The sequence below is a fragment of the Terrapene carolina genome, unplaced genomic scaffold (genome assembly GCF_002925995.2).
Source record: "Terrapene carolina triunguis isolate 2854851 unplaced genomic scaffold, T_m_triunguis-2.0 Scaffold53, whole genome shotgun sequence".
In the NCBI taxonomy this organism is placed as follows: Eukaryota; Metazoa; Chordata; order Testudines; family Emydidae; genus Terrapene; species Terrapene triunguis.
The window spans coordinates 21,366,612-21,394,020 of record NW_020664404.1 but is presented as its reverse complement, the minus strand read 5'-3'; the positions used below and the strand labels follow the sequence as shown (position 1 = coordinate 21,394,020).

The window sequence follows — 27,409 nt, the reverse complement described above, 5'->3', positions numbered from 1 at the left end:
AAAAAAAAAAAAAAAAAAAAAAAAAAAAAAAACCTTAAAAGCAATGAGAAAGTAAAACTATTTCAGTGCTAGAGCAATATTCCATACAAAGTTGCATATAAGATGATCCTCCATTTTATGTAACTAAAAAGATAATTACCCTCCAAACTTGTTTTACTTCAGTGCTGCTTCACATTTCCAGCCTCCTAAAGCTCTCTCAACCTCACGCAGCTTTTTGTAGGTCTAGCCATGCACTTATAGCTTTATTGCTCATCTTGGTGTAAGAAAACTGCATCATCAAAATTTGTACTGAGTACAAGATGCCTCCCCATTCCCCTCTCAATGAATTACTTTAAATATTTTTGCATAGTTTTTCCAGCCAATTCATAAGTATAAAATTTTATATCAAATTGGATCTGAAAACTGTTTTCACTTCTTACTGAGATAAAGCTTCTGATAGAAAGACAGACAAGAGGAATGGCTGGCTAATGAACAACAAACTTTACAACAGATCCCACATCTCCACTGGGAAGAGACAACTTTACAGTGATTATAGGCTGGTATGCTTTAAATAAAGATGATTTGTACATTGATAGGAGAAGATATACTATAAACCAATTTACTGCATGAAGAAATGTAGAATGAGAAATAACTATACAGACAAAACCTTACTTCCTTCAATGTGAGCCTGTGGATTCTTGTAGAGATGCTCAATCCGGCCAGTGTTGAAAGAACTAGATCGGCGAACAATTCCATGCACCTGTAGTTTAAATGGGAATAGAAGGATTGAAAAAGGAATGGAGTTTCTGTGATACCTTGATTATATAATTTAAAACAGCTCTTTTAGAACTTTTTTTCCACAAAAAATGCTGGAATTAACCACCTATCTGGTAAAATGATCGGATACTATTAGCGAACTTTGATTTGGATTTTTTTCGCATAAATAATTGGCTAATGAAGAGAAATTGTAAGATATCTCTAGCTCTGTCCACCATTCACCCCATCCCTATCCAAAACACATAAGCGGAAAATCTTGTATCAGGTACCATTGACAGGCATCTCTCTTCATTCCTAAATCGAAGACAGAAAGCATGTAGCAGCACAAATTTGTCAGTGTTTTAGCACAAAGTACTTTGTGTTGAGCTCTTTGATGCTGCCTCATTTGGTCCGATATCCTAAATGTTTCATATCCTCTCCTGTTAATTCCAGTGCACATCACAATAGCATTGTGCAGATGTTTGATAACCACTTTTAATTACTCAAGAGCATCAGTGTGTTGAAAGTGCAGAAACAGACAGACAGAACAGGACCTTGTTCCAAACTCCTGACTCAGTGTTCTCAGGTAGGAGATGAGAAAACTGGGAAGCTTAGACTTAAATGAAGAAAGGTAACTTCACTGAACTGGCCATGATAAATATGTCTGAAAAAACTGATTAGCTGTAACAAGAATACATGCCTGCCTCACAAAGCCTGTTTGTGTCTAACACACTAGAGAAATGTAAAGCTAGCCTCCTCATTGCTGCCAAGGTTTGTGTCAGTTTAGGTCACCAAGTGCTCCTTGCTCAAGTGGAAGCTTCAACTTTAACACCTGACTTTTTCCAGATATTTCTGAAGTTTTCCCATCACAATTTGATTCAACTTGCTTGCTTGCATTGAGCCATCTCTCTTCTCCTATCATCTCCCCCCCACAGATTAATTTGTGGCCAAGAGCATTCAACAACCTGGACACAACTTCTGGATGGCGACGGCTGGTTATACATGCAAGAGTCTCATATTTTGTTCTGTCTAAAGTATGCAAAAATTGACTAAACAATACACCCTAAGAACTGGACTGTATAACCTAGCTAAACAACTAACTTTCAGAGTTTTAAAATGATTTAATCTACCTAAATTCACAAGCTAGTTTTTGAAAGCAGACCCTAACATTGTAGCCATATATTGTCACATTTAAAGTTTTTTCATGCCCAAAGACACTGATCTGCATGTGCAAACTACATTTGCCATCCATCTTACCTAATTTGCCTACACAATGTCATTTGTGCTCAATTTTTTTTTTTTTTTTTTTAGTATTAAAAATCTGATATGGAAATATGGTGCCTACAGTTTTAAAGGCCAGATTGAAGGCCTCTGAAAATCTGACCCTTAAGGTTTATTGTTTCCATTATATCACATTCTGTACTACTATAAAGAAAATGTTCCAAGAATGTTCTAAGAATCCACATTCTGCTGTGTTCTTTGCAGAACTTGTTTGAAGAAGTTATTTTTGTAAAAACAGTATGATTTTAGTAAAATGCATAAAAAATACACGGGCATAATGACATTAAGATCTTGTTTTTACAAGGTTGCACAAAATGCCAGAAACTTTGTATTTACTTACTCAAAATGTTTTGTTTACAGGCACATCAACAACCTTTGCATACTACCAGCAGAAAGCCTTTCAAATTTTTTTTAAAGTAAATTGAAGCACTCTACAATTATTTCTGGAAAACAAAATATTCTGACTTCAAGTCCTGATTAATATGGTTATATCTTGATTATCTGAATTAAGCTACTCTGAAGTTCAAGTGTACATAAACCATAGACCAGTAGTTAAGCACTGCCAGCTCAAAGCTTGAGGAAAGACTATTTGCAGAAGTTTTATGTGGCAGCTGAATGGCTATAATGCCAACAGCTGACCATTGAGATGTGTTAAGTGCAAACATCACAGAACTTGATTAAGTTCCAACAAATAAACAGATCAAGAGTGTCTTGCATCCAGTGATAAATACAAACGCCACTTTTATCTCTCCCCCCTTTTTTTTGTATGTGTACACGAGAGAAAGAAAACCTGCCAAATGCTTAATCCATGACAGCAAATATTAGTGTAAGAACTGATGAAAGGTGTTTCTGTCTGCTTGTGAGACAGGTGAAATGCAAACTTTGTGACAAAGCCAAAGTGTGTGCAAACTGGATTATCTAGTTAAGAATGAAGTTTAGTGGATTTCTCTCAATAGGGACTGATTTTTTTTTTTTAAATAAGCTCAAATTTAAAAAAGTGTTGTGGCTGATTTTACTGTTAGACTGAAAGAGACTTTTATAAATAACAATTTACTCAGCTTTATTGTTAAGATTTCATGTGTTTAGATAAAGCACATTCACTTTCCATTTTACTGAAAAGGAATATAATTTTTCCTGAAAGAAGTTTGTTCTACAGAAATCCCCAATCAGAAAGTACTATAAATGCACATGTAAACTGGTTGAAGTAACCTTTGAAAACAGAATTTTAAAATACCTACTTGAACTTGATGATATACACTAGTATGATTTTTGTAAAGGAAAATGTATTTAATTAGAATTCTTTGAATATTTCAACAAAATAAAGAGGAATGGGCTGGCATGTGTTATTTGAACTTTCGAAAAGTCTTCAGCAAAGTCCCTCACATTAAGGAAATAAGTAGTCACAGAGCAAGAGGTGATGTTATGATTTAGAAACTAGCTAATGGACGAATAAAAATAAATGAATATAAAAGTGGGAATAAGTGGTCACCTTCCAAATCATGGCAAAAGGATTGTGACCTGAGATTCTTCACTAGGACTGGGGGGTATTAAATCAATTCTCTGCTAAAAGAAAGGAGCAGTGATATGAAATTTTTTGCCGATAATGCAAAATTATTTAAATTAGTCAAGATTACAGAAGACTGAGGAATTTCTGAGGGACCTAACAAAGATAGGTGAATGGGCATCAAAGCAGAAGAAATTGTGTGCTGAGAATGCAAGGTAACACACACTGGAAGGAATTATCTGACCCATGCTTGTCCATTACTGAAATTACTGGATTCTTAATTAACTGCAACCATCATAGAAGAGAGCTGACAATCATTGCTGAAAGCTCAGTTAAAAAACTTTCTCAAAGTATAGCAACAGTCAAAAAGCAAACAAAATGCATATGGAATAAGTCAGGAAGTAATACTGGGACTAGTATAATTCTGTTATATAAATCAATGTTGAATGATCACCTGGGATATTGCATTCAGTTCTGGTTACTATCTCAAAAAGGATATACCATAAATAGAAAGGGCTCAGAGGCAAAAACAATTAGAGGCCTGAAAAGTCTGGAAAGAGAATAAAGCTAATTGGTTGAGAGGGAATGCTACAAATCACTAATCTGAGCTGAATCTTATGTTCCTAATTAATTACAATAGATAACAATATTTAGCTTGTAAGATCCTTGGGACAGGAATTGTGTCATCATTTATATTTTGTACAATACTGTGTATATTAATAGTTCTTACAAAATAATTATTAGTCTCTAATGATGAGAGACAGTACAGAGGCTAAATCTCTATAATTATATGAAAACAAAATGAATAAAAAACAAAGCAACAGTTTGTAACAAACCACCAGTCATCCCCCACTGGAATTGAAATTCCCAATTACCAATACAGATTAGTGATTTCATACAAGACAACACTCAGATTCCGTACTTGGAAGCCTAGCACCATTTCTTATACAGGGATTTGATGAAGTTACATTAAACGAACATGGACAGACAAGTTGCTGTCTGCTCACACCAGCTTCATCTCCCTGTATCTGATGTGCATAAAAAATGGTTACCTACCTCTCATAACTTGTTCTTCAAGGTGTGTTGCTCATGTCCATTCCATGTCAGGTGTGTGTGCTCACCACGTGCACGAGTGCCGGAAGTTTTTCCCCCAGTGGTATCCATAGGGCCGGCTCTAGTGCCCTCTGGAGTCGCGCGCATATGCGCCGGTATAAGGGGCACTGCCAGCCACCACCACCACTTCAGTTCCTTCTTGCCGCAACTCTGACAGAGGGGAAGGAGGGCAGGTAATGGAATGGACATGAGCAATACAACTCAAAAAACAACAGTTACGAGAGGTATTTAACAGTTTTTTCTTCGACTTCTTGCTCATGTCCATTCCATGTGACTCACAAGCAGTGCCTCTGGAGGCGGGCAGAAGTTCATGGACGTGTCTATTTTAACACTGCTCTGCCAAAGCCAGCATCATCTCAGGCCTGCTGGGCGATGGCATAGTGGGTCGCGAAGGTATGGACAGATGCCCATGTTGCGGCCCTGTAAATGTCCTGGATCGGAACATGTGTCAGAAAAACTGATGATGATGCCTGCGCTCTCGTTGAATGAGCTGTCACTAACGGCGGAGGTGTAGCCTTTCCCTGCTCATAGTAGGAACGGATGCAGGAGGTGATCCAGAATAAAATTCTCTGAGATGACACCAGGAGACCCTTCATACTGTCAACCACTGCAATTAAAAGTTAAATAGACTTGCAGATGGGCTTGGTTCGCTCAAGGTAGAAAGCCAGGGCACATCTGACATCCAAAGTATGCAGACGCCACTCCTTGTTGGAATTGTGCAACTTTGGGAAGAAGACTGGCAGGAAAATGTCCTGATTGACATGGAATTGTGAAAGCAGCTTTGGCAGGAAGGCTGGGTGAAGGCACAGCTGGAACTTGTCCTTGTAGAATCCCGTATACGGGGATTTGGAGGTTAGAGCCTTAATCTCGCCAAAGTGATGGCTACAAGGAGGATGATCTTCCATGACACATGCAGGAGAGAGCAGAAAGCCAGAGGCTCGAAGGGAGGACCAGTGAGTGTAGACAGAACTAGGTTGAGGTTCCACTGGGGAACCAGATAATGGACCTGCGAGAAGAGACTTTCCAGGCCCTTATGAAATCAGATCATCATTGCATGTGAGAAAACTGATCTGCCCTGGATGTGAGGATGGAAGGCCGAAATGGCTGCCAGGTGTACCTTGATAGGTGAGAATGCCAGCCCTTGGTGCTTTAGATGCATTCCAAGTATTCCAGGATGGATTGTAAAGATGACTGAGAAACAACCACTGGTATAACCACTTGCCAAGGCAAGAGGATGTTCCAGCACCGTCACTGGTGGTAAGAAGGAACTGAAGAGGGCAGTGGTGGCACCCCTTATACTGGCGCATACGTGCGCGACTCCAGAGGGCGCTAGAGCCAGCCCCCTACGGATACCACTGGGGGAAAAACTTCCAGCACCGGTGCATGTGGCAAGCGCACACACCTGACACAGAATAACACGATCAAGTACTCAAACAAGAATTACATTAATCTGAATGGAGAGAATATGGTACAAGGCTAGAAACACTGCAGCAAGCAAGCACCACTCCAAAAACAAAAACAGGCGTGCATACAAAAAATGGCATACTTAAATCAGCGTTGAGAACATTAGGCTTGTAAAAGTTAGAATTGTCTGAGATCAGCTATGTGTGAGATCCCTATCTGTATTTTCAAAAAGCACTGGTACAATGCTAAAGCATTATCTACCAGCATCTCCCATAGAAACATGCATTTGGTTTTATTTTCTATGTACTGAAGCAAAGGGCATCCCCCCATGCATTACACTCCTATCCTTGAAGCCCTGCATCTCCGCTAATATCCCCTTCACAGACAGTAACTGGATGGAACCCCCTTTACACCCTAGCTATGCCTATTTCTTAATTGGCCAGAGTGATCGCAGTTGAGACATTCCAGTTACTTCCTGCCATAAAGGAGCAGAGAGCACAAGCTTGCACAGCATTCTAAGCTTTTGACAATAGACTGGCACCAGGAACCATACCCAGGTGTCCCACATGGCCATATATGACACTGCCATTAAGGCCAAAATCCAACAAAGCACTTCAGCACTTGCATAACTGTAAGTATACAAGTAATCAATCCTATTGACGTCAATGTCACTATTCACGTGTTGAAAGGTATGCACGTTCTGAGTGCTTATTAGATCCTGAATCAGTAACGCATATGTTTTTAAAGACTTTATACTGTAATTAAGAATGCTACCATCCTTAATCTCAGCTCATGCTATTGTACTTCTCCCCACCCTTCCAATTTTAACAACATGAACTAAGATTGGAACATCAAACAAAGTAAATTTCCTTATTCATGTGCCTGAAGGGAACTCATTTCCATTACAACCAAATATCAGCTTGTTTATCTGTCTGAATGTGTATGATGTGACACTGTTTTTGACACCATAGGTCAGGTGACATCAACTATTATCCAAATAGTTATAATAAATGTTAGAAAGTTTAAAACTATAGATATAGCATACCAAATTTTAGCCAATGATAGAATATTAACAATTGCCATTTACATGGTATGTTGCAGTTTCAAATCCCCTTATAAATAGTAAGTTAATTATTCTGACACATTAAAAAATTAGCTTGGCCAGTTTGAAGTTACTGAGGGCCTGAAAGAAAAGATGCATTTTCACCAGCTTTTTAAGACCTGCAGGACGATAAAGACTTCAGTCCTACCAGGAGACATTTCTTCCTCATATGGCATCTCCAACTCTATTTATGCACTACAGGATTTAAAAAAACAAAACAAAAAAACCCCTCTCTCTAATTTGTTAATAACATCCCTAGCAAAGACAGCAATAGCATCTTTCAATGGGTGTTTAATACTAGTGTATTTATTAAATTGTGTTGGAAATTAGTTTGCCTTTGTAATCACACTGCAGAATACAGAAAGAGCCATGCCCACAATAGGATGATCAGAACCATGCCACCTACAAGCTTTAGTTTAACAGTTGCTGTGATAAGTATGGCTAGAGATGTTTTCATCCAAGCATGGTGTTATAATACTATCCTATGAACCACCTAGGGAGGCTAGTTTTCAGCACAGATACTGTGGCACTCAGATACTGTGATGAAGTACCTATTCAGATAAGTGAAGGATATTTACTGTCAATGGAAGTTTCTGGAGATGTGTGGCCCCTATCTGTATTCCACATGCAGGTACACGAGTGCCACATGCCGGAGTCCAGAAATTCTCACAAGCAGTACCTGTGGGCTCACACATGTGCACCCATGCACACCCTGACCACAAATCCAACAGGATCTGAAGCAAAGGGGATGGAGGGCAGGAAGTGGAATACAGATGGGGACCACACATCTTGAAGAATTTCAAGTCACAGTAAGTAACCTCCATTTCTTCTTCAAGTGCTTGTCTCTATCTGTATTCCACACATGGGTGATTGACAAGCAAGGCCTTAGACTAGAAGTGGGTGCAAGGAAGCCAGCAACAAAGATGCATGAACTAAGCAGAATAAAAACTATTTACAACTACATTGGCAGGTTCTACAAAGAAGCTGAAGGAAGAGGGGACACAGGATTCTGACTCAGGCCAGGTGGTGGTAAGAAGGAACTGGAGAGGCGTCAGCCATAACCTCAGTCAGGAGCACAAGGAGACCTATTGCACAATATACAGGCTAACAGGCACTGTTTGTGAGAATTTCTGTACTCAAGCACATAGTGCACATGCGTACCCACATGTGGAATACACATAGGGACCACCACTCAAAAAAGAAGTTAGAATGGGTCTCACCAAAAACTCTTTCTACACTACTCAGAGAAGTGTGCTAAAAACCTGATGGAAACAGAAACCTGCACAGTTCTGGTACCAGTGTGAACAGGGCCAGAGTGCACGATTTTATCTGTAAGAAATGTCGGAGGGAACGCCGATGCTGCCAACACTACAAAAGCATAGAGTCCCTTTCCGTTTGGGAAAGGGAAGTGAGCAGAGAAAACAATTACACAGATCTCCTTGTTCCAGAATTTGAATTATTCCTAGCAGATGTTGCTCCAAAAAAGAAGGGACAGAAAGAACTGAGTACTGTGAAAGAATGTGAAAGATGCATAAACACTCAGAAGGACAGGCGAAGAATAACCAAGTTGGTACAAGATGGTAGAATTAACTAGCAGTGACAAGATGAAGAAAAAAAAATTTAGGATGGATATCAAGAAAAGTTTTCTTATGGTGAGTTCTACTAAGCTGTGCAATAATTTCCAAAGGAAAGTAGTGGAAGCCCAGTCTCTTTAGACACTTAACATTAGACTGAATCAAAAAAGAGAAAATAAAACAATACTGCATTACTAGGGGATGGGCTACAAGTTAATAAGGGTTCTTTTTCTCTCTCTGTTGTACGATTAAGACTATGGGACAGCCTTTCACTACTGAGCAGGCAAACACCTGTGGCTATATAGTCACAACAGTACCAAGTAATTGTGTATTGTAGCATACGGTAAGTGTGTGACCTTTTGTATTGCTGACATCAAAAAGAACATTACTGCTGTATAAACCCTGGGATAGGCATGTGACAGATATTAAATATTTATTTTCCTTATACTTAAGCCTGTCAAAGTCCAAGTCACTTCACTGCTTACATTAGAGTCCAAACTCAAGGACAAAAGATGCAAAATGACAAGTCTCACGCATTTGGTTGCGTCAAGGTTAGTAAACAAAGGCTCAAATTCTTAGCACAGAAGTCATAAATCTGAGAAAGTTAAACAAAACCCTGCACAATACAACACTCCAGTCTAAATCTCCATAAAGAACCCAGAATGCCTATTAGAAAGCAACCTCCAGGTTTAAATTTTCAGTATGAGCCTGCCATGGATTAGCAAGGTTTTTATTGCTTAGTGCAATTTCAAAATTAAAAGTTATTTCGTTGTGAGTAGGGTTTTGTTTTTTTAAATGTGGTGCACTACATCATAAATTATTCCCTAATTCTTTTGGCTTGCACAGGTTGCTTCTTATCTAAGTTAGCGGGAAGCATGCAAAGCAGATATACCCAGAGGAGCAGAGAGAATCCACCAGTGGACACTAGATGATAAATAGTACAATAAGCTGGCATGATTACAGGCTATGCTGCACATTCTTTACTAGAGTTTTGATTTGTTATCTAGGGCTGAGTGGAAAACATACGCAAAGGAGGACAGCAGCAAAGGAAGCTAGAGGTTGCTGTATCCAAGTGTTTCCAGCAGCCTGCAGTCGGTCATTGAGTCACTCACCTCATAGCCCTTTTCCAGCAGGAACTCAGCCAAGTACGAGCCATCCTGGGAAAAGAAAAGATAGGAAAATGTTAGAAACAGTGACTGGGCCTGGAAGATTTACACTCATTATGGTCTTTAAAATATTTTGAATCTGAATTGACTGGATAAAAGCATATATTTCATTTAAAACAACAATTAAAGGACACCCAATTTTTAAGTTTAACCAGCAGTACAGTTTAAGATAACCCACCAGCGGTAACTTAGAAACTTCTGTCCCTCCTCTCCTTGAAGCCTTCCACCCAACTCCAATTTTTTAATGCCTTGAGGAGAGGGAGGTGTTTTGCTATGTACATCAGATTTGGGCTATTTCAGAGATCAGGAGGAGGAAGAAAATTAAAAAGCGGTGCGGCCAGAGAGAATACTGACTGCAGACGCTGCATGTTTTTTACCAATGGGCCTCTATCTTAAGCACAACTGATCATTCCATATAATATTAATGATTCCATGTCTGTGACAGAACATGGACTAGGCCTTTTATTTTAATTCTATTTACTTCATTAGTTTGGTTTCTCAAAATGCATCTATCATGACCTGTATTCCAATGTACAAACATGAATGTAAAAGCCATATTTGTGGTGTGTGTGTTTGATTTTGCTTTTTGGGAGGGGGGGAGGTAATTTCATCTTGTTCATCATCACTGACAGAATTACCACTAACTATAAATCATTGTATTACACTTATCAATGTATTAAACCTGGCATTATTGCAATGATAGAAAAATGTCTCCATATACAATATAAAAAGCCACAAGCCACATATAGAAAATTAACTAGACATCCATTCCCTGCAAATTTCCCTTCTTCCCATTGTTTTTTTCCACATTCCATTTTTTCCACAATCACACCCCGATCATGCAAAAATTTATGCAGGTACTGAACTTTACATATACAAATTGTTCTACTGAAGTCAATTAACCTACTGTAGTGTTTCCATAAAGTCAATGGGACTACTCACACACACAAGTTTTACAATGTCTTCGCAGGGTAAGGTCAAAGACACTATCCACAGTAAAGTGAACACATACATTCATTTAGTCCCATTTTTAAAGACATTTTTAGTCCAACAAATTGTGCTACTTGATCTTTCATTTAATGACAGCCTGGCGGAGCGGGAAAAATAGTAAAGTAAGCCTTGTTGCTGAATTTGGAACTTGAGATGCACTAGGAGGCTCTAAAATGACAGGGTTGCCAGTAGAGTGTGTTTACTATATTGATGCTGAAGTTGTGCATAAATCCATGCAAAATGACAGGGTGTGGTATACAAGGGACACATTCTGTGGTTCATTTAAAACTCCAGAAGCTTTTCTTATGACTCTGTGACCTAAATATTCTGTTTTATAGACCAGTGTGGAGAGACAGGAAAAAATAAAAAGACTCTTGGCATATACATATTTCTTCTACTACACACATGATATACATGCATTCAGCTTTTAAATGCCCAGTCAGACAAAAATCAGATTATGATGCTGGTTAATTTGGAACATGACAAGCCAGGTCTGCCATGCCACCAACGGAAATGTTGGAATAATCTGTGGTTCCATAAATCAAAGGACAAGAATAAGACTCAACAGAAAAAGCATTCACAATATAAAATTTACAGTAGAAAAGCCCTGAAAAGTATGAGGGGGTTTTTTAGAAGCAAGCAGACCTGTAATTTACACATTTTATAATTCCCCCAAGATGAAAAAAATAAAAAAAAAGTGCTCAGTGTTCTGCTTTGGCTGCATAACCTGTTAAAAAAGCAGAGGTGAAAGTGCTAGAGACCCAGAGAGAGAGCATGAACCTAGGGGCTTGGAGGGAGGGTGGGAGGAGAAAGGGAGTGCTGTGATTATTTAGAAAGTTGATGTGAAACAGACCTGACCAGGATTGAACCCTGTCAATAAGGTCTTGTTCTTCTCACCCAGGCCGTTTCTCAAACTTTCCAACCACACTGGAACATTCTGAACCAGCAGTGGCATTCACTTCCTTTGCACTTCCTTTCCAGGTCTATCAAGTGATAGGGCATGGTTTTACAATGAGTGGGAAACAGGCAGCAAGTGCGAATGCTACTGGTTTCTGGCTTTAACACAGCACAGCTGATTTACTGTCTGGTAATCTCACACAATGCAGATTGATGTGGTCCTGTTCTGAGATACAGTATCACAGTTAGTCCTAAAGTTTCTCATTTCCCTTGCCCCCCGACCCCCCCCTTTTTTTTTCAGTGTGGTAGCTGTCAATGAATGCTGTAATCAGAACAGTGATTAAACTGTCATAAAAGTTTACAACTTGCTAGGTACAGTAAAGTTTCAATTTTTTTCCTAATGAGATTGAGGAGCAAAGGATATTAAATGGCCGAACAAAAGCGGATACCTTACACTCCACAAACGATTATTAAAAATTGGGAGCTCTATTTACTGAAAAAACTGGAGGGAATATTTAAGGAAATAAATGTTGAACTATACAAGCTTGGTTTTTCTGACTGTTTTCAGCTTTTGTTTTCTTTGAGTCACATGCCCCCAACCACATCCATTCTTACCATGCATTAGACTAGAAGTGGTGTGGAACAATACAAAGATGATGACTCAGTGCAAGAAACTGAGTAAGGTCTGGGTTTTTTCCCCCCCAATTTAAACTATTATTTATAGGGCAATCCTGATCCTAATTCCTAATCCCCAAATGTGGGGACTAGCCAATTCTGGTCAATGGAAATCAGATACAGAGCGTTTAGTCTAGATCATCTGTTCAAACCGAAATCCAGGTGAAGATTGAACAAAAGTTATTGATGTCTGTCTTTGCTGTCAGATCACTGCACTTTTGTCCTAGGGACTTCTGGCCCTCTTGTAACTGACACCAGATTTAGGTATTTTAAACCAAAAAGCCCCAAGACCATACTCATAAAGGAGGGCATTAAAGTTCAGAAGAGGATGCCCAGTGTCAAGTGTTGGAAAGCTTGTTTTGCCAATGTCTCTTGCAGATAGAGAGGACTTTCATTTCCAGTGTGAATCTTTCTGTAGCAATATTCATGAGAACTTATCGCACTTAAAAGCCACCCACAAAAGCCAGCTTCACTTTACTTGGAAACTATCCCAAATGTGAAAAAAAAAAAATGCTTTATTGCGATTTCCACACTGAGCTTGGGCCATTTTGCTCATTCTGCTGGGTGATGTGTTCTTTTATTTGTTTTAGAGACACTGTTAAGTTCTCTGATTTAATTACTGTATTTTTAAACGTAAAGCACACGAATACAGGTCTGTCGCATCTTACGCGCATTTAACATGCGCGATTTCAACTTTACGCAGTCGGCAAAAACAAAAAAAACAAACAAGAGAAAAACAACAGTTTTAATACTATACCTGTAGTGCGGGCGATTTCGCCCGCCATTGAACTCAATGGGGTTTTGGCTATACGCGGTTTTCGCTTTACGCGCTAACCGCGGAACGGAACCCCCGCGTAAGATGAGACAGACCTGTAGTATGATCCATTTTGATATTTTGTTGAATAATATCAAGACGGGAAGTATGAAGCCCCATGCCCCTCGGTAGAGCAACCATTTTAATAGCACAGGCTGGGTTGAAAAATTGCTCTTAATAAGGTTATAACAAGGTTTGGCCCTGGACAAACAAGCTGCATGAAGATTAGCTTTAGACCGATGTGGTCATAACCAAGTTTAACAGAAATTGTTTAACAAACCTCTTTGGCTTAGTAGGTGATGCCTTATCTGCATACTGTAACATATTGGGCTTAGAGATTCACTACATTACCTTCAGCCAAATACAGTAATTTGAAATTACTCTCCCTCTAAAAGTGACACTTCACAGTTTGCTTCCAGTATACAACAGCAGATTTCCTTATAGCTAAATCAAGGTATAGCATATTTCTAAAATATTCCAAGAAGGAAAATTTAGGAGTATATATTCCATTAGACCAGTGGCTCTCAAACTTTTGTACTGGTGACCCCTTTCACATAGCAAGTCTCTTGAGTGCGGACCCCCCCCCTTATAAATTAAAAACACTTTTTAATATATTTAACACCATTGTAAATGCTGGATACAAAGTGGGATGGGAGGTGGAGGTTGACAGCTCGCGATCCCCCCATGTAATAACCTCGCGACCCCCTGAGGGGCCCTGACCCCCAATTTGAGAACCCCTCCATTAGACTATAGTGAGACAATGTTCACATGCAAAATATAGTATTTAAACAGAACTTTAATGAACCTTAGTTGCAAAGTGATAATTAACTTCTGTGTACTTGCATGGTGTATGCAAGATCAGAACTAGGCTTTAAGACCTTAATACATCTGTCTCCTCTTCCTCTGCTACGTTTACTTAATATAAAATCCTTCAAGCATTTCCTTGTCAGGACCTTACCTATCATCCCTGATCAAATGTTTATCATCTAGGCTGGGGAGATGAGATGGTTTCTTTCTGGCTCCTGGGAAGAATTAGTGAAAGTGTATGCTGCATTTTTAATCACATACTCATACACACAAACTAAAGAAATGATTCCCTCGCTGAAGGAAAAGGAATACAGAATTAAAGAAAAACATCCCCAGTGGAAATGGCCCTCTCATCCATTCCCTCCAGGAACTACAGTTCTAGGGATTCCCAAAGCATAAAAAAGAATGACAAGAAATCCTTTTCCTTGCCATTAAAAGCCCCCACAGAAACTGTCTGCCAACAAGCCAGCCAGCTCAATGTTTCCGAAGTTCCTGAAAAAGTAGGCAGCCCTTTCATAACTGTCTTGTTGACCCTTACCAAAAAATAAAAATAATAATAAAAAAAAATCTTTGAATCCCAGCCACTACAAAACTGCTTTCATTACTATTACTTCTTTAACCCTACAGCTGTACACACAGTCCTTTCCAAAACACTCAGACAATTCCCTGCCCTGAAAAGCATAAATTATATGGGTTAAATCCTGGCGCCGCATAAGTCTATGGCAAGCGTCCTATTGATTTTAATGGGGACAGGATTTTACCCTAGATCTCATCTTCCAATCTATTCCCTCATCACTATTGTGATCCCATATTTCCCCATCTCTGCCTGCCCTAGACACTGTCATTTCTATCCTCCTCAGTCCCCTATTTCTTTCTCCCCTGCTGGAGGTCAAGCCTTTTCTGCTGCTGCACTAGATCCTCAATGCATGACAGCATTGGATGCCACTGATACAGTGGGTCTAAGATTATGGATGGTACCATTATATCCATTTTATAAATGGGCACAGAGTGAACTGCGCAAGGTACCTCACAAACAGAGCCACAGAAAAGAACCCCAAAGTCCTGACTTCCAGCCCCGTCCCAGATCACACTGTCTATCTTGAGATACACGCAGACATCCAACAATATTAACATAACACAGGGATGAGAAGAAAGTCTGTCTATCTCCTAACTTCTGAACCTGGAAAGATAATGGAGCAAATAATAAAGAAATCCGTTTGCAAACCTCTAGAAGATAATAAGGTGATAAGTAACAGTCAGCATGGATTTGTCAAGAACAAATCGTGTCAAACCAACCTGATAGCTTTCTTTGACAGGGTAACAAGCCTTGTGGATAGTGGGGAAGTGATAGACGTGGTATATCTCGACAACCAACTAGGGAAATGCAACCTAGATGGAGCTACTATAACATGGCTGCATAACAGGTTGGAAAACGGTTCCCAGAAAGTAATCATCAGTGGTTCACAGTCATGCCGAAAGGGCATAATGAGTGGGGTCCCTCAGGGATCAGTTCTGGGTCCGGTTCTGTACAATATCTTCATCAATGATTTAGATAATGGCATAGAGAGTACACTCATAAAGTTTGTGGACGATAACAAGCTGGACGGGTTTCCAAGTGCTTTGGAGGTTAGGATTAAAATTCAAAATGATCTGGACAAACTGGAGAAATAGTCTCAAGTAAATAGGATGAAATTCAATAAGGACAATTACAAAGTACTCCACTTAAGAAGGAACAATCAGCTGCACACATACAAAATGGGAAATGACTGCCTAGGAAGGAGTACTGCGGAAAGGGATCTGGGGATCACAGTGGACCACAAGCTAAATATGAGTCAACAGTGTAACGCTGTTGCAAAAAAAGCGAGCATCATTCTGAGATGTATTAGCAGGAGTGTTGTAAGCAAGACACAAGTAGTAATTCTTCTGCTCTACTCTGATCAAGCTTCAATTGGAGTCCAGTTCTGGGTGCCACATTTCAGGAAAGATGTGGACAAATTGGAGAAAGTCCAGAGAAGAGCAACAAAAGTGATTAAAGGTCTAGAAAACATGACATATGCGGGAAGATTGAAAAAAATGGGTTTGATTAATCTGGAAAAGAGAAGACAGAGAGGACAACAGTTTTCAAATATGTAAAAGGTTGTTATAAGGAGGAGGGAGAAAAACTGTTCTTAACCTCTGAGGATAGGACAAGAAGCAATGGGCTTAAATTGCAGCAAGGGAGGTTTAAGCTGGACATTAGGAAAAACTTCCTAACTGTCAGGGTGGTTGAGCACTGGGAGGCTGCGGAATCTCCATCATTGGAAATTTTTAAGAGCAGATTAGACAAACACCTGTCAGGGATGGTCTCGATAATAGTCCGGCCATGAGTGCAGGGGAGTGTACTAGATGACCTCTTGGGGTCCCTTCCAGTCCTATGATTCTATGATCCTATGTTCAACACTTGATTGATTTCCAAGACAAGATATTCTTATTTGCCCAATGGTGAAGCTAAAACAGAAAAATTTAGAACTGGGAATAAAATCATCTTTAAATGCATTATTTATAACCACAGAAAAATCTTTAAAAGATTAAAAGTGAAGAATATTTGTGAAGAAATATCTGTCACTAACTATATTTATAATGTTAATTACTGTTGTCCATCTGTCCCTCCATTCTTCAGCAGCACAGTTTCATGTAGATGGCAAGAATAATTTCTACATTATATTTTATTTATATAAAATTTATCAGAACTCATATTGGTTTTTAATTATTCTAATGAAATTTTTGAAGTCTATCACTACAAGTGAATTTCAGAAGGTGGGTGCAGTGTGACTTTCAAAGCATGAACGGTCTAAGTTAGCATAGTTATTGTCAGTGATATTGATGAATTTTCTTTTCAAACAACAGGGGGTGGCCTTTTTTTGTCAAAGTTAATTTTGATAGTCTGATTTCATTAACCTGGCACAGACAGTGGATGGGGGAGGGAATAATATTTGTATATAGCAGTCTTAAATAGATCATTTTGTAGAAGCCCAAGTAGTACACCAGCATTGTTTTCATATAGCCTAATTTAGAAGGGCACTTCACATTCACTCTTATGATAAAGAAACAGAATCTGGAGGAAAGAGTCACTAACAACCATTTTTACTCAACAACAATTCCATCACAGAATTTTAGATTTAACACAAATCACAGATTTAATTAGAAATACATTTCTTTCAGTAACTTATTAAGCTAATGAGAGAATTCAAGGGAGGGCAGGGGGCAGAGAACATGTTTATATAGTACTGTAAATTTAGATGGTGCCTTTCAGAGTGAAACAATTTTTATTAATAATAAATAATAATAATAATAATAATAATTAGTGCTCATATATCTGCAAGTTAGCAAAATAACCCTCTTTCAAAAAAAAATTTGACAAAGGAATACAGTAAAATGTTATTTCTGCTTAAAAATACATACTTCCAATAATTTCTGATGACTTATGGAGGAAACAGGTATTTTTTGTAGCTATTATAAACAGAACAGTGCTGTACTTTGTCTACAGTCTTCAAGGCAATATTTAAGGGAAAACTTTAAAATAGTCAAAAAAGGACTTCATACGGAAAAAAAAAAAAAAGACTTGTGAACTCCTATTTACCTGATTTGTTAAAGCTCCCACCCTATAAGTACAGTAGTTATTTTATTATGATGATTTTTATTCTAGCCAAGTAAGACTAGGAAAACAAGTGTCCTTTTGTCTATACAGACCAAAAAAAATAAAAGGCAATGAACGTATATAAATGTAAACCAATGTCTTATTCAAAAAAGGTTCCTCACTTTCTTGCAAGTTTCTGTAACAGGTTAACTGCAGTATTGTGTAAGTATTAACAGGAGGGAAAATTATAATTGCAAAAAAAAAAAAAAAACATTTTAATTCTACTTCAGATCTTGCTCTTTTGCAAATCAAGTATCTGTATGGAAAAAAAAATTACCATGGCATTTACTAATGTGTGCAACATTAGAATGTAGAACTGTTCTGCTGCTAAAACATAGTGTTAGACATTTAAGCAGTAAAGTGAATTCTTAAGTTATAAGAAGTGTTTTTCCTTTGCTTTAGCCCCTAAAGGTGGTCCTTTTCTCTTCCTCACCTTCTTCCTATATCTTTATGCTGTCCACTATTATCTATATATTAGAGATTTTTAACCTTTATACTGAAGTATTCAATTATTTACAATTAACAAATAAACTCCAAGTCATAGGCACAATTTCTACAAGAAACTACGATACCATCCTAAAGGGACTGATGTTAAATAGAGTAAGCAACCCAATTTTATGTCAAAAACCCATGTTTACGCACATGAATCAGGTAGCTAGATACAGTTAGCTGAACTGCAGGTACAAATGCCATTTTTTCCCTCCTAAGTGAAATCTCAGAGACTGGGTACAGGTGTTTGGCCCATAACAGTTCATCCTTCATGCAGCTCAGTCTGCATCCCAATAAGCTGCCTGTCTTCCCTCTTGTACTTTAATACAGAAATTAGTACTTCAGATTTCATTCATCTATTATCCTCATGTACTATACACTATTCATCTAATAGCCTCATGTTAGTACTTGTGCAATGTTACCATACAGCTGCGAATAAAAGCCTGGAGGTATAAAAGACTGGAATAGCAGCCTCAGCTCTGACTTTTCCTGCTTTGTGGGTTTAACGTAAACTAACAACAATACAGCATTTTAGTGCAATGTTCTTCTATTTATTTTTTTTTAAACATCTTCCCTTTGATCATACTGAATTCATGAATATCAGTTGAAGCCTTTCAGCTGAATTGTTGCTCTGACTAGGAGAACTAATAGTTCTGCATTTTTTTCAGTGGGACATGGCATATTATTTTCATTACGCTTTGGCACATTATTTCATTTGCCAGGAGCTTTCCCATACTTAATTTACATGTTGTTCCTAACATTTCCATTCATACTGTACTGGGCCTGACTGTGCACCAATATTTACTTTGCAACTAAGTCCCAGTAAAATAAATGGAATACTGTATATAAAGCTATAAACCTCTCAAAACAGATATAAACCTCATGAACAGTAGCAACTCTTAAAATCTGAGGATCGCCCCCATACCACTGATCTCATTAAAATCAACAAGCAATAAATGTTAAGACCTACATTTGCAAAAAAGCATTTGCTGATTTTGAGTGACAAATTCCAGCATGTGATTTCCAAGCATGATGAGCACATGGATTTAAATTGCAGCTGGGGGGGAAGGAGGGGGAAGAAAAGGGTTTAGGTTGGACATTAGGAAAAGCTTCCTACCTGTCAAGGTGAGTAAGCAGTGGAATAAATTGCCTAGGGAGGTTGTGGAATCTCTATCATTGGAGATTTTTAAGAGCAGGTTAGACAAACACCTGTCAGGGATGGTCTAGACAATACTTACTCCTACCTTGAGTGCAGGGGACTTGACTAGATAATCTCTCGAGGGCCCTTCTATGTTTCTATGTTCCTCCTACTAAAGTGAAATGGAGTTACTGGTGCTCAATAGCTTGGGGAAAAAAATAAGGTTCCAAGTTAAGTTGTGCACTCAAAAATTTAGGTAGACAATAGTAGAGTACTATTGAAAATACAAGTCCAGCGTAAAGAAATATTAATGAAAGGTTTAAGCAAAAATGAGCACTTGGAAGACTTAAATGGTTTTTAAAAAGGTTCTCTGATTTTTATCAAACGAACACCAAATACAAGATTTCTTCTGGGTTGAGAATTTGTTCAAGGTTCATCAAATGATAAACTCTTCACTGTTGGGGTTTATGCAATGACTTAGCAGAAATTTCCTCTGCCATGCAGGAGACCAGTGGTTATTTTCTGCCCAGAGTGGTCTCTCTCCATGGGCAAAATAGAGGCTGGGAGCACCAACAAAGCTGATGGTGGGAGAGCTTCATGCTCCTTGGTAGCAGCCTATGTTAATAAATAAGTAGCAGCAATGATGGGTCTACACTCGTTTTCAACCCTCCATAGCTAAAATAATAATAAAATAATAATAATAATAATAATAATGACCACAAAATGGGGGCATTGAAAACTGATGGGAAGGGAAAGGAGGTAAAACATTTAGAGCACTTTTCTGGATGTGAAGGCATTCACACAAAGACACATACACAGAAAAATCCCACATGCAGAAAAATTAAGAAAACTCATCTTGGTATTTGTAATAGGAATACCATGAGATCCTTACTATAGCAGCATAATTGTTCTGTTCAACTCAGAAACTTATCTCCTGTTTTCAGAGACAAGTGCCCATTGTTAACCACCAAACAGATTACACAGCTCATGCCAAATATACAATACGAACCAAAAACAAGAAAACCGGCCCAGTTTTAAATAAAGATATAATTTGTGTTTGTGCAAGGTGCTAGAGTGATAGTATTAGAAAGTTAAATCAAATATACACCTATACATATACACACACACACACACACACACACACACACTAGCGTGAGCTGTAGTTTTTAGGATGTGGCCGCCCACTAGTATATGGGCTAACACCACCAAGTAATTTTGAACATCCCCCTGCAAACAGCCATATACCAGTTCATACCATTTTCAGTGACTACCAAACTGGGTCACAGATATGCATCAGAAAAAGATGTGACAAGTCTGTACGCCAACAACAAAATACTCACCCTATTGAGTATCTTCCAATACTTAAATGAACAAATAAGCTATCGCCATTATAAGAGCTGATTCCTCTTTTGTTTTAATTTGTATTTATTTAGCAATGGAAACCTCAAGAAGAAACAGGAACACCTCCATGAAATATTAGAAAACCAGCCAAACTGAGACCAGGAGGCAGACACATATTTCAATTTTTGTTTTGGACACCAGCCACAGTTTGAAAGAAAATTTACCTTGGATGGAGATCAACACAAAACCCACATAGAGACAAGACAGACAGACTTCAGTGATTCCTCCTTTGGAATAACAATGGGAAATAAACCATAAGAAATAAAAATTGTGCTGAAGAAAATGTTTGCCATGTTATTTTTAACAGGTAAAGGATTCACCAATCCTGGGACAGGGAGGTATAGAGGATATCTGCCTGCAGCAGCCTTGCTCTTATGTCCCACAGAAATTTACCCAGAGGAAAGCAAAGCAGTAACACTGCTCCCACAGGTGCCTAGCATAGAGAAGACACTATAGTCACTTTCAATACTGCAGTTTCCTCCCCAGAATTAAGTGAGCTTTCCAACACCGACGCTCAGTGCCTAGTATATGCCACTTTCTAAATCGAGTCAAAAACATTTATATTTTCCAAGCTGACTGTCAGAGCAATTATTCACACCATGCCAACAAAAGATCACTGCTCTCGTAACTGAATTTGCACAGGACCAAAGTCGACAGGGGAGATCTGAGGTGTTACATGGGAAAGATCAAGTATTTCAACTTCATTGTCTTGTTCTTTCTGTACAGACCTAATTGCTCTAAAATCACATACAGAAAATCATTTGAAAGGTGCCTTATTTATGGAGAAATTTATAGTCAAAATGTAGGAAAATTCTTGTTCTGTTTGTGTTAGAGAAGCAACACAGTAAATTTACTCTAATTTTTTTTATGATGTTTTGCATGCATGGAAATTTTGATATAAAATAAGGAATGCACTTGGTTTGAACTTTACAGCCCTTCTATTCCATAGAATTTGCTTTGGTGGAGGGGGACAGCCCAAATGTGGGTTATGGATGTTTATGTACTAAAGAGTACTGGGACAGGGACGTTGCCATTAATGACATGCTCTGCAGCCAATGGAGTGCACCATCACCCTCTGTCCCTAGCACTTCAAGTTCTGAGATAGGTCTTCACTGACAATCCCTCCTCTCAACTGTAATTTCTGCTGGTCAGGACAGCCGAAACCAAGCCTTTAATATGACTATGATGGACTCAAGAATCAACAACCAAGAAAGAGCAGGGCACAGATAGTTAGGAAGACTGTTCTGCTGTGTTGTTCCCTTTTCTTAATAGGGCTACTTCAAGATGTTTACTTTGTGAGAGGACTGAATGATGTTTTCAAAAATCACCACTCACCATAATTCCATGTATGCAACGCATTTTTATTGTGCCTGCAAGTACTTTCATATTTTGTCAGATTTTTTTGAGCAACAGTGTAAATAGCCTTCAAAACCTTTTTTAAACAGTCCAGAAACTTTAAAGTATCTGCTGTCTAGTGCAATCCAAAATACATGAAATACCTGGACTGGACTATCTGAGGTAAATCCTGATTTGGTGTGTCAAAACCTCTGGTTAGTAAAAGTATTCAGCAATTCAGACAGTACGTACACAAGAAAAAAAAAGGACAACAAACAATGACATTTATGAATGAAGAAGGTTAACTCTATAGAAAATCTGTGTTTAAGATATTTTATTAAATTAAATAAATATAGATTGGTTAACATTAGCCCTTAAACTTGATATTCCTATGGCACATGGACATCTCTTTTGTAAATATCAAATGTTTAGATTGCACATGTACGGACATTCTCTCTGGCAAGAAGCCAAGCAGAATGGGAAAAATCTAGGAGGAGATAGACTGCAAATGAATTAAATGTTTTTTCAGAGAACGTTGAAGAATGTCTCTCTTATAATTTACAGATATCACACAATACCTTGTGTACCAAACTTGGTGGTTATCCTTTGTCAGTTTAGAAAAATCAGTTTCATTAACTGCCAAGGTTCTTGTCCAAATGCCGACCAGACAAAGAAAGTGAGCAATGAAGTCTGCTTGTTTATCATATCTGTCAGAAACATGCTTAGGGATAGGCAACCCTGCTGGAAAGTCACTGGGATGTCTGTATATCTTCCTTTTATTCAGAATACAGTACAAATCCTATTTATGAATTGAGTTAGAACACCACACACATAAGGCACAGGCACAACGGTTATTTTAGTGCACAAATTCAGGTTGCCTTATGAGGAACTTTGTTAGGATCATAAGAAAATAAGTTGTTGAAGGTGGCCGTGTTGAAGCAAATGCAATATTATAGCTTAAAATATTCCCACACCAGTTCTCTTTAAATGCAGTGTTATTTTATAATCTTACATCTATCAATGAAAACAGAAGAACTATTTAAAGTCCTTTCACAAAGAAGCTTTTAAGAAATGTCAAAACAAATTACTTTAAAGACTTTTTCACAAACATCTCTTGCTTTGAACTTTTCTTATTTGCTGTTCCACAGGACCTGAAACTGGCTAAATTTAACTGACTTTACAAGCTGTGGTGAGATTGAGCACATAGGGCAAATTTTAGCCATTTTTGTCTGTATTCACAGTAATTTCCTCAAATCGCAGGGTTTTTTAGCAGTTATTTTGAATTGCCTTGCATCCCGGAAACGGCAGGAAATACTAAGGAAACCTCCCTGTCTAATTTACTTTGCAGGCTGCTCTCTGAAATTTATTTCTGATTAGGTTAATAACAAAGTACTGAAGCCAAACACCACAGTATACAGTGTTACTGGTTTAAACATAAATACTTTACTTTGATTTTCAAGGGAAAAAATCCTTAATCCAGAGAGTACAGTAGTTTGTTAAAGCTAAGCATATAGGAAATGTTTACTATTAATTTTTGCAAAACACCACTTAATCACTTTAACAAGATAAATGAGACTCTTTTGGCTAACATTGCTATGCTGTTACACTGAACGTCCATAACATTCAGGAACAAAACCTTTCATTAAATTGTAAATATCATGACAACAGCAAAGTACAGTAGGGCCTAATTTTTAGAGGTGCAAGAACATTAACAATGGCCATTGACTTAGAAACTTTGGTGCTCAACACTTCTGGAAACTAAGCACATTAGTGTAAGAAGTTCGTAAACCAAGAAAATGTGTGTGTGCGTGCTTCTTTTTTTTTGGGCTGCAGCTTGATGAAACCATAAAACAAAATGTCTGGAATGACTAGTACCAAATTTTTAAAACAGTGCTTCTACTTCATTTAAATACAATAGGCCAAAGCAGGCACAATTCCCCCTGAAGTAATATCTGTTTATGCCAAGATTGAACTAATAGCTCCAATACACAAGAGCAATATATATTTTAAAAACAAAACAGAATTGTCACACCTTGCCTCTTAAACATTCAAACGTTCACACATACATAATGACGTAAACTGTAAGAGAACAGAAAGAAGACAGCTTTATTTTCAATACCATTGCAAAAATAAATAAATTAACCAGCACTGTATAATAATGTGAAAACTACATTTTAAACAACCACTCACATGCAGGGCCGGCTCCAGGGTTTTGGCCGCCCAAGCAGCCAAACAAAAAAAAAAGCCGCGATCGCGATCTGCGGCAGCAATTCTGCGGGAGGTCCTTCACTCCGAGCAGGACTGAGGGACTGTCCGCCGAATTGCCACCGAACAGCTGGACGTGCCGCCCCTCTCCGCAGTGGCCGCCCGAAGCACCTGCTTGGTAAGCTGGTGCCAGGAGCCGGCCCTGCTCACATGGCCATCATCACCAGTGCATCTGAACCCCTCATGATCATGAATGGATTTTATCCTCACAACACCCCTGTGAGGTAGTGAAGTATTATCTCCATTTTACAGATGTGGAGCGGAGGCACTGAGCAGATTAAAATACTTGCTTAAGTTCGCACAGGAAGTCTGTGGCTGGCATGGGAATTGTACCTACATCTCCTATCTCAGTCAAATGCCCCCAAGCCCTAAGACCTTCCCAGTCTAACAATACCAAGCAGGACTATTCAGATAAGTGAAACTACTCTTGTGCATATGTGTTTCCTGGAGTAGCTCTTAGTCACATGTTTTGTAAATCTGAAAATACATTTGTGTGTTGCAAGTTAAATGTGATTGGAATGAACTCAAAGTATATGGAAGTATTTCAGCAAAGGTAAGGGTCTCACCACAACCCCATTCTCTTCCCTGCCACCAAATTGTTATCTGATACGCAAATTAGCATCAGTGAATTTTTTTTTCTAATTTTTTTTTAAAACAGGAAGCTATTTATATAGCATCACTTAGAGAAGAGCTCTGCAGTGGTGACCTGCTTTCAGACATGGGTAAAAGTACTCCTTTTAGCCTAAGACATCATGATCCACCCATTGTTAATTGCATACTACATTTTCCAGGTCATTCATTCATTTAGAATAATGAACAAAATACTGCAATTGAGAATATTGCTTTCCAATCTACTGTATGAAGCATGTTCATAAATGCAGGCAATTCTGTAAACTACAGACTACTCCTATTTCCAAATACCCATAAATAAATCTGAAACTATAATTTTTATTTCATCTGTCAACACTTATTTCTTTAAGAAAGGACAGCATTTCTAATAAATCAAACAGCATTAAAGAATGCAAAGGTGTTTTAATGGTTATTTTCAGTATAATATTAAAGTTATTTGCATCTTACACTTCAATCAGTCTTGGGTGTTTATCTGGTCATTCCAATGTCATGGCCAGTGCTCAATCTCCAATATTATTCTCATTTTGAAAAGTATTACTCCTTCCAAAGAAGAAAACAATCCCAGACCAACAGTGAGAAAATTCTCAGAAGTTTCTAAATTCCATGGCAAATTTTAGTTAACATATGGGACTACACATTCTCAGCTTGATGCAGGAGTGTTACTGTTTTCATTGATTTGTATACAGCCATACATATATACCCTAGTGTTTAAGTTCTGACCTGAGATATGCACAGATTGGTCTTACTGTATGCACATACACTTCTTCAGCTTAATGGTGCTGTCAAGTATATGTTTACTCACCAGATGATCTTAAGGGGGAGGCAGACCCTGCAACCTGACTGCAGTGACGGGAGATGGAGAAATTCTTCAGTACTTCTAATGTTGCCCTCAGGTTTGTGTGGGCATAAATACTTCTGTGAGATCACTATGGTTGGGCTGGTAATGGACAAGTTTCTCATTCTCCCCTCAAATGCACAAGAGCAGAGCCAAAGTGGTCATCTTACGTCAAGCTTACTAAAGGCAAGTGTAATTACATGCTAAGCACTTATAGCATGCCCCACAACTTCCATTGCAACAAGAGATCGTTAGAATCATTTTAGAGCAAGAATTATTGTGTTTTTCAGTATTTAGGTGCTTCACACACATCTTCACTTCCTCAATTTACCTATTAGTAAACAATAAAATACATTATGCTGAAAGAGATGATTTTGTGCACTTACTCACTGATACACAAGAAATGCCCATATGCAACTCCACTTAGCTCCAAGAGCAGTCAATCATGTATGTCCATCATGCACAGACCAAAAATCCTTGTATTCTTACTCAATGGTCACTCAGTTCTTACTCAGGCAAACTCCCATTCAAGCTAATGGCAATCTCCTTGAATAAGGACTGAGTATCAATGCTATTGAAACTGTATTTTATATCTGTATTAAAGGTTATTAATTCTATGAAACAATAATCACTGAATTTTTCAGTAAAATTAATGTTTTATAGAAACTAGTTTTAAATTTTTTAATTTCTTAACTAGAACATTTTAAAGTTGATTCTAGTTTTCTGTGAAGCAAACACATTCGATGAAATTTAACATTTCACAACCCAGTGATCATAATGACCTTTGTGAGATGTGGTCAGGAACAGGAAAGAAATAGTGATTAGCTGAGCCATGTGTCAAATACAAATCTGTGTGCCTTGTATGTTTGTTCCACAGTGATATCCAGCCTCTCAAAGCATTCATATTCTCACTAGAAAGAATAGTACGAAGAGTCAATCGCCACAAAAAATTTAACAATGCTCATATATTAAGATGGTAACTAATTTGTTCCATCCAATAGCTGTGGTATTTTCGGAATTTGGGCCAAAGATCCAGCTTGTAACTACAGTACAGTACAACTGTTCAAAATACAAGAAGCTACTAGATTTAATTTGTTTTAATATATAAATCCCTTTTTATATATTATGCATAAAGAGAAATAAACTGCATACTAGTGCTGATTCCATATAGTTAAAGTTAAAGTTCAGCAATGTAAGATGCATTTTTTCACATCTCTGATACCTTATTCCAACACTTCCATACTGAGAAGTTCTGGGAGATGCTTACATGTGTGTCATAGTGCCAATTCTCAGAGTCTAACTCTTAAAACAATTCAAGAATTTAGATCAGACACCATGCCCTGCTCCACCTGAGTCTCAGCTCCTAAGAACAAAGAATAGTTATAGCCTATTAGCTCCCCCCCTAGGTTTCTCAGCACAAAATATGCAGAGGAAAGACAGTTTTATCTGGGCTCAGTTATTTGACTGTGCCACAGATTTCCTGTTTGACCCTGGGAATGACACTTAACCTCTGTGGTGTGAGGGCAACTTTATTAATATGTGGAGGCATATAGTTACCACAATGCAGTTTACTACATA

General features: G+C 38.2%; 1 protein-coding gene across 1 annotated transcript in view; it reads right to left on the bottom strand.

Annotated features, from left to right (window-relative positions):
- GMDS (GDP-mannose 4,6-dehydratase) overlaps window positions 1–27,409 on the bottom strand; it is a 558,168-nt gene that overhangs the window by 437,334 nt on the left and 93,425 nt on the right. The window contains exons 2-3 of the mRNA XM_024204061.3: window positions 9,826–9,870; window positions 652–739 (exon numbers count right to left, since the gene is read on the bottom strand). Coding sequence (XP_024059829.1) covers window positions 652–739; window positions 9,826–9,870 — 133 coding nt within the window. The remainder of the gene's footprint in view (window positions 1–651; window positions 740–9,825; window positions 9,871–27,409) is intronic.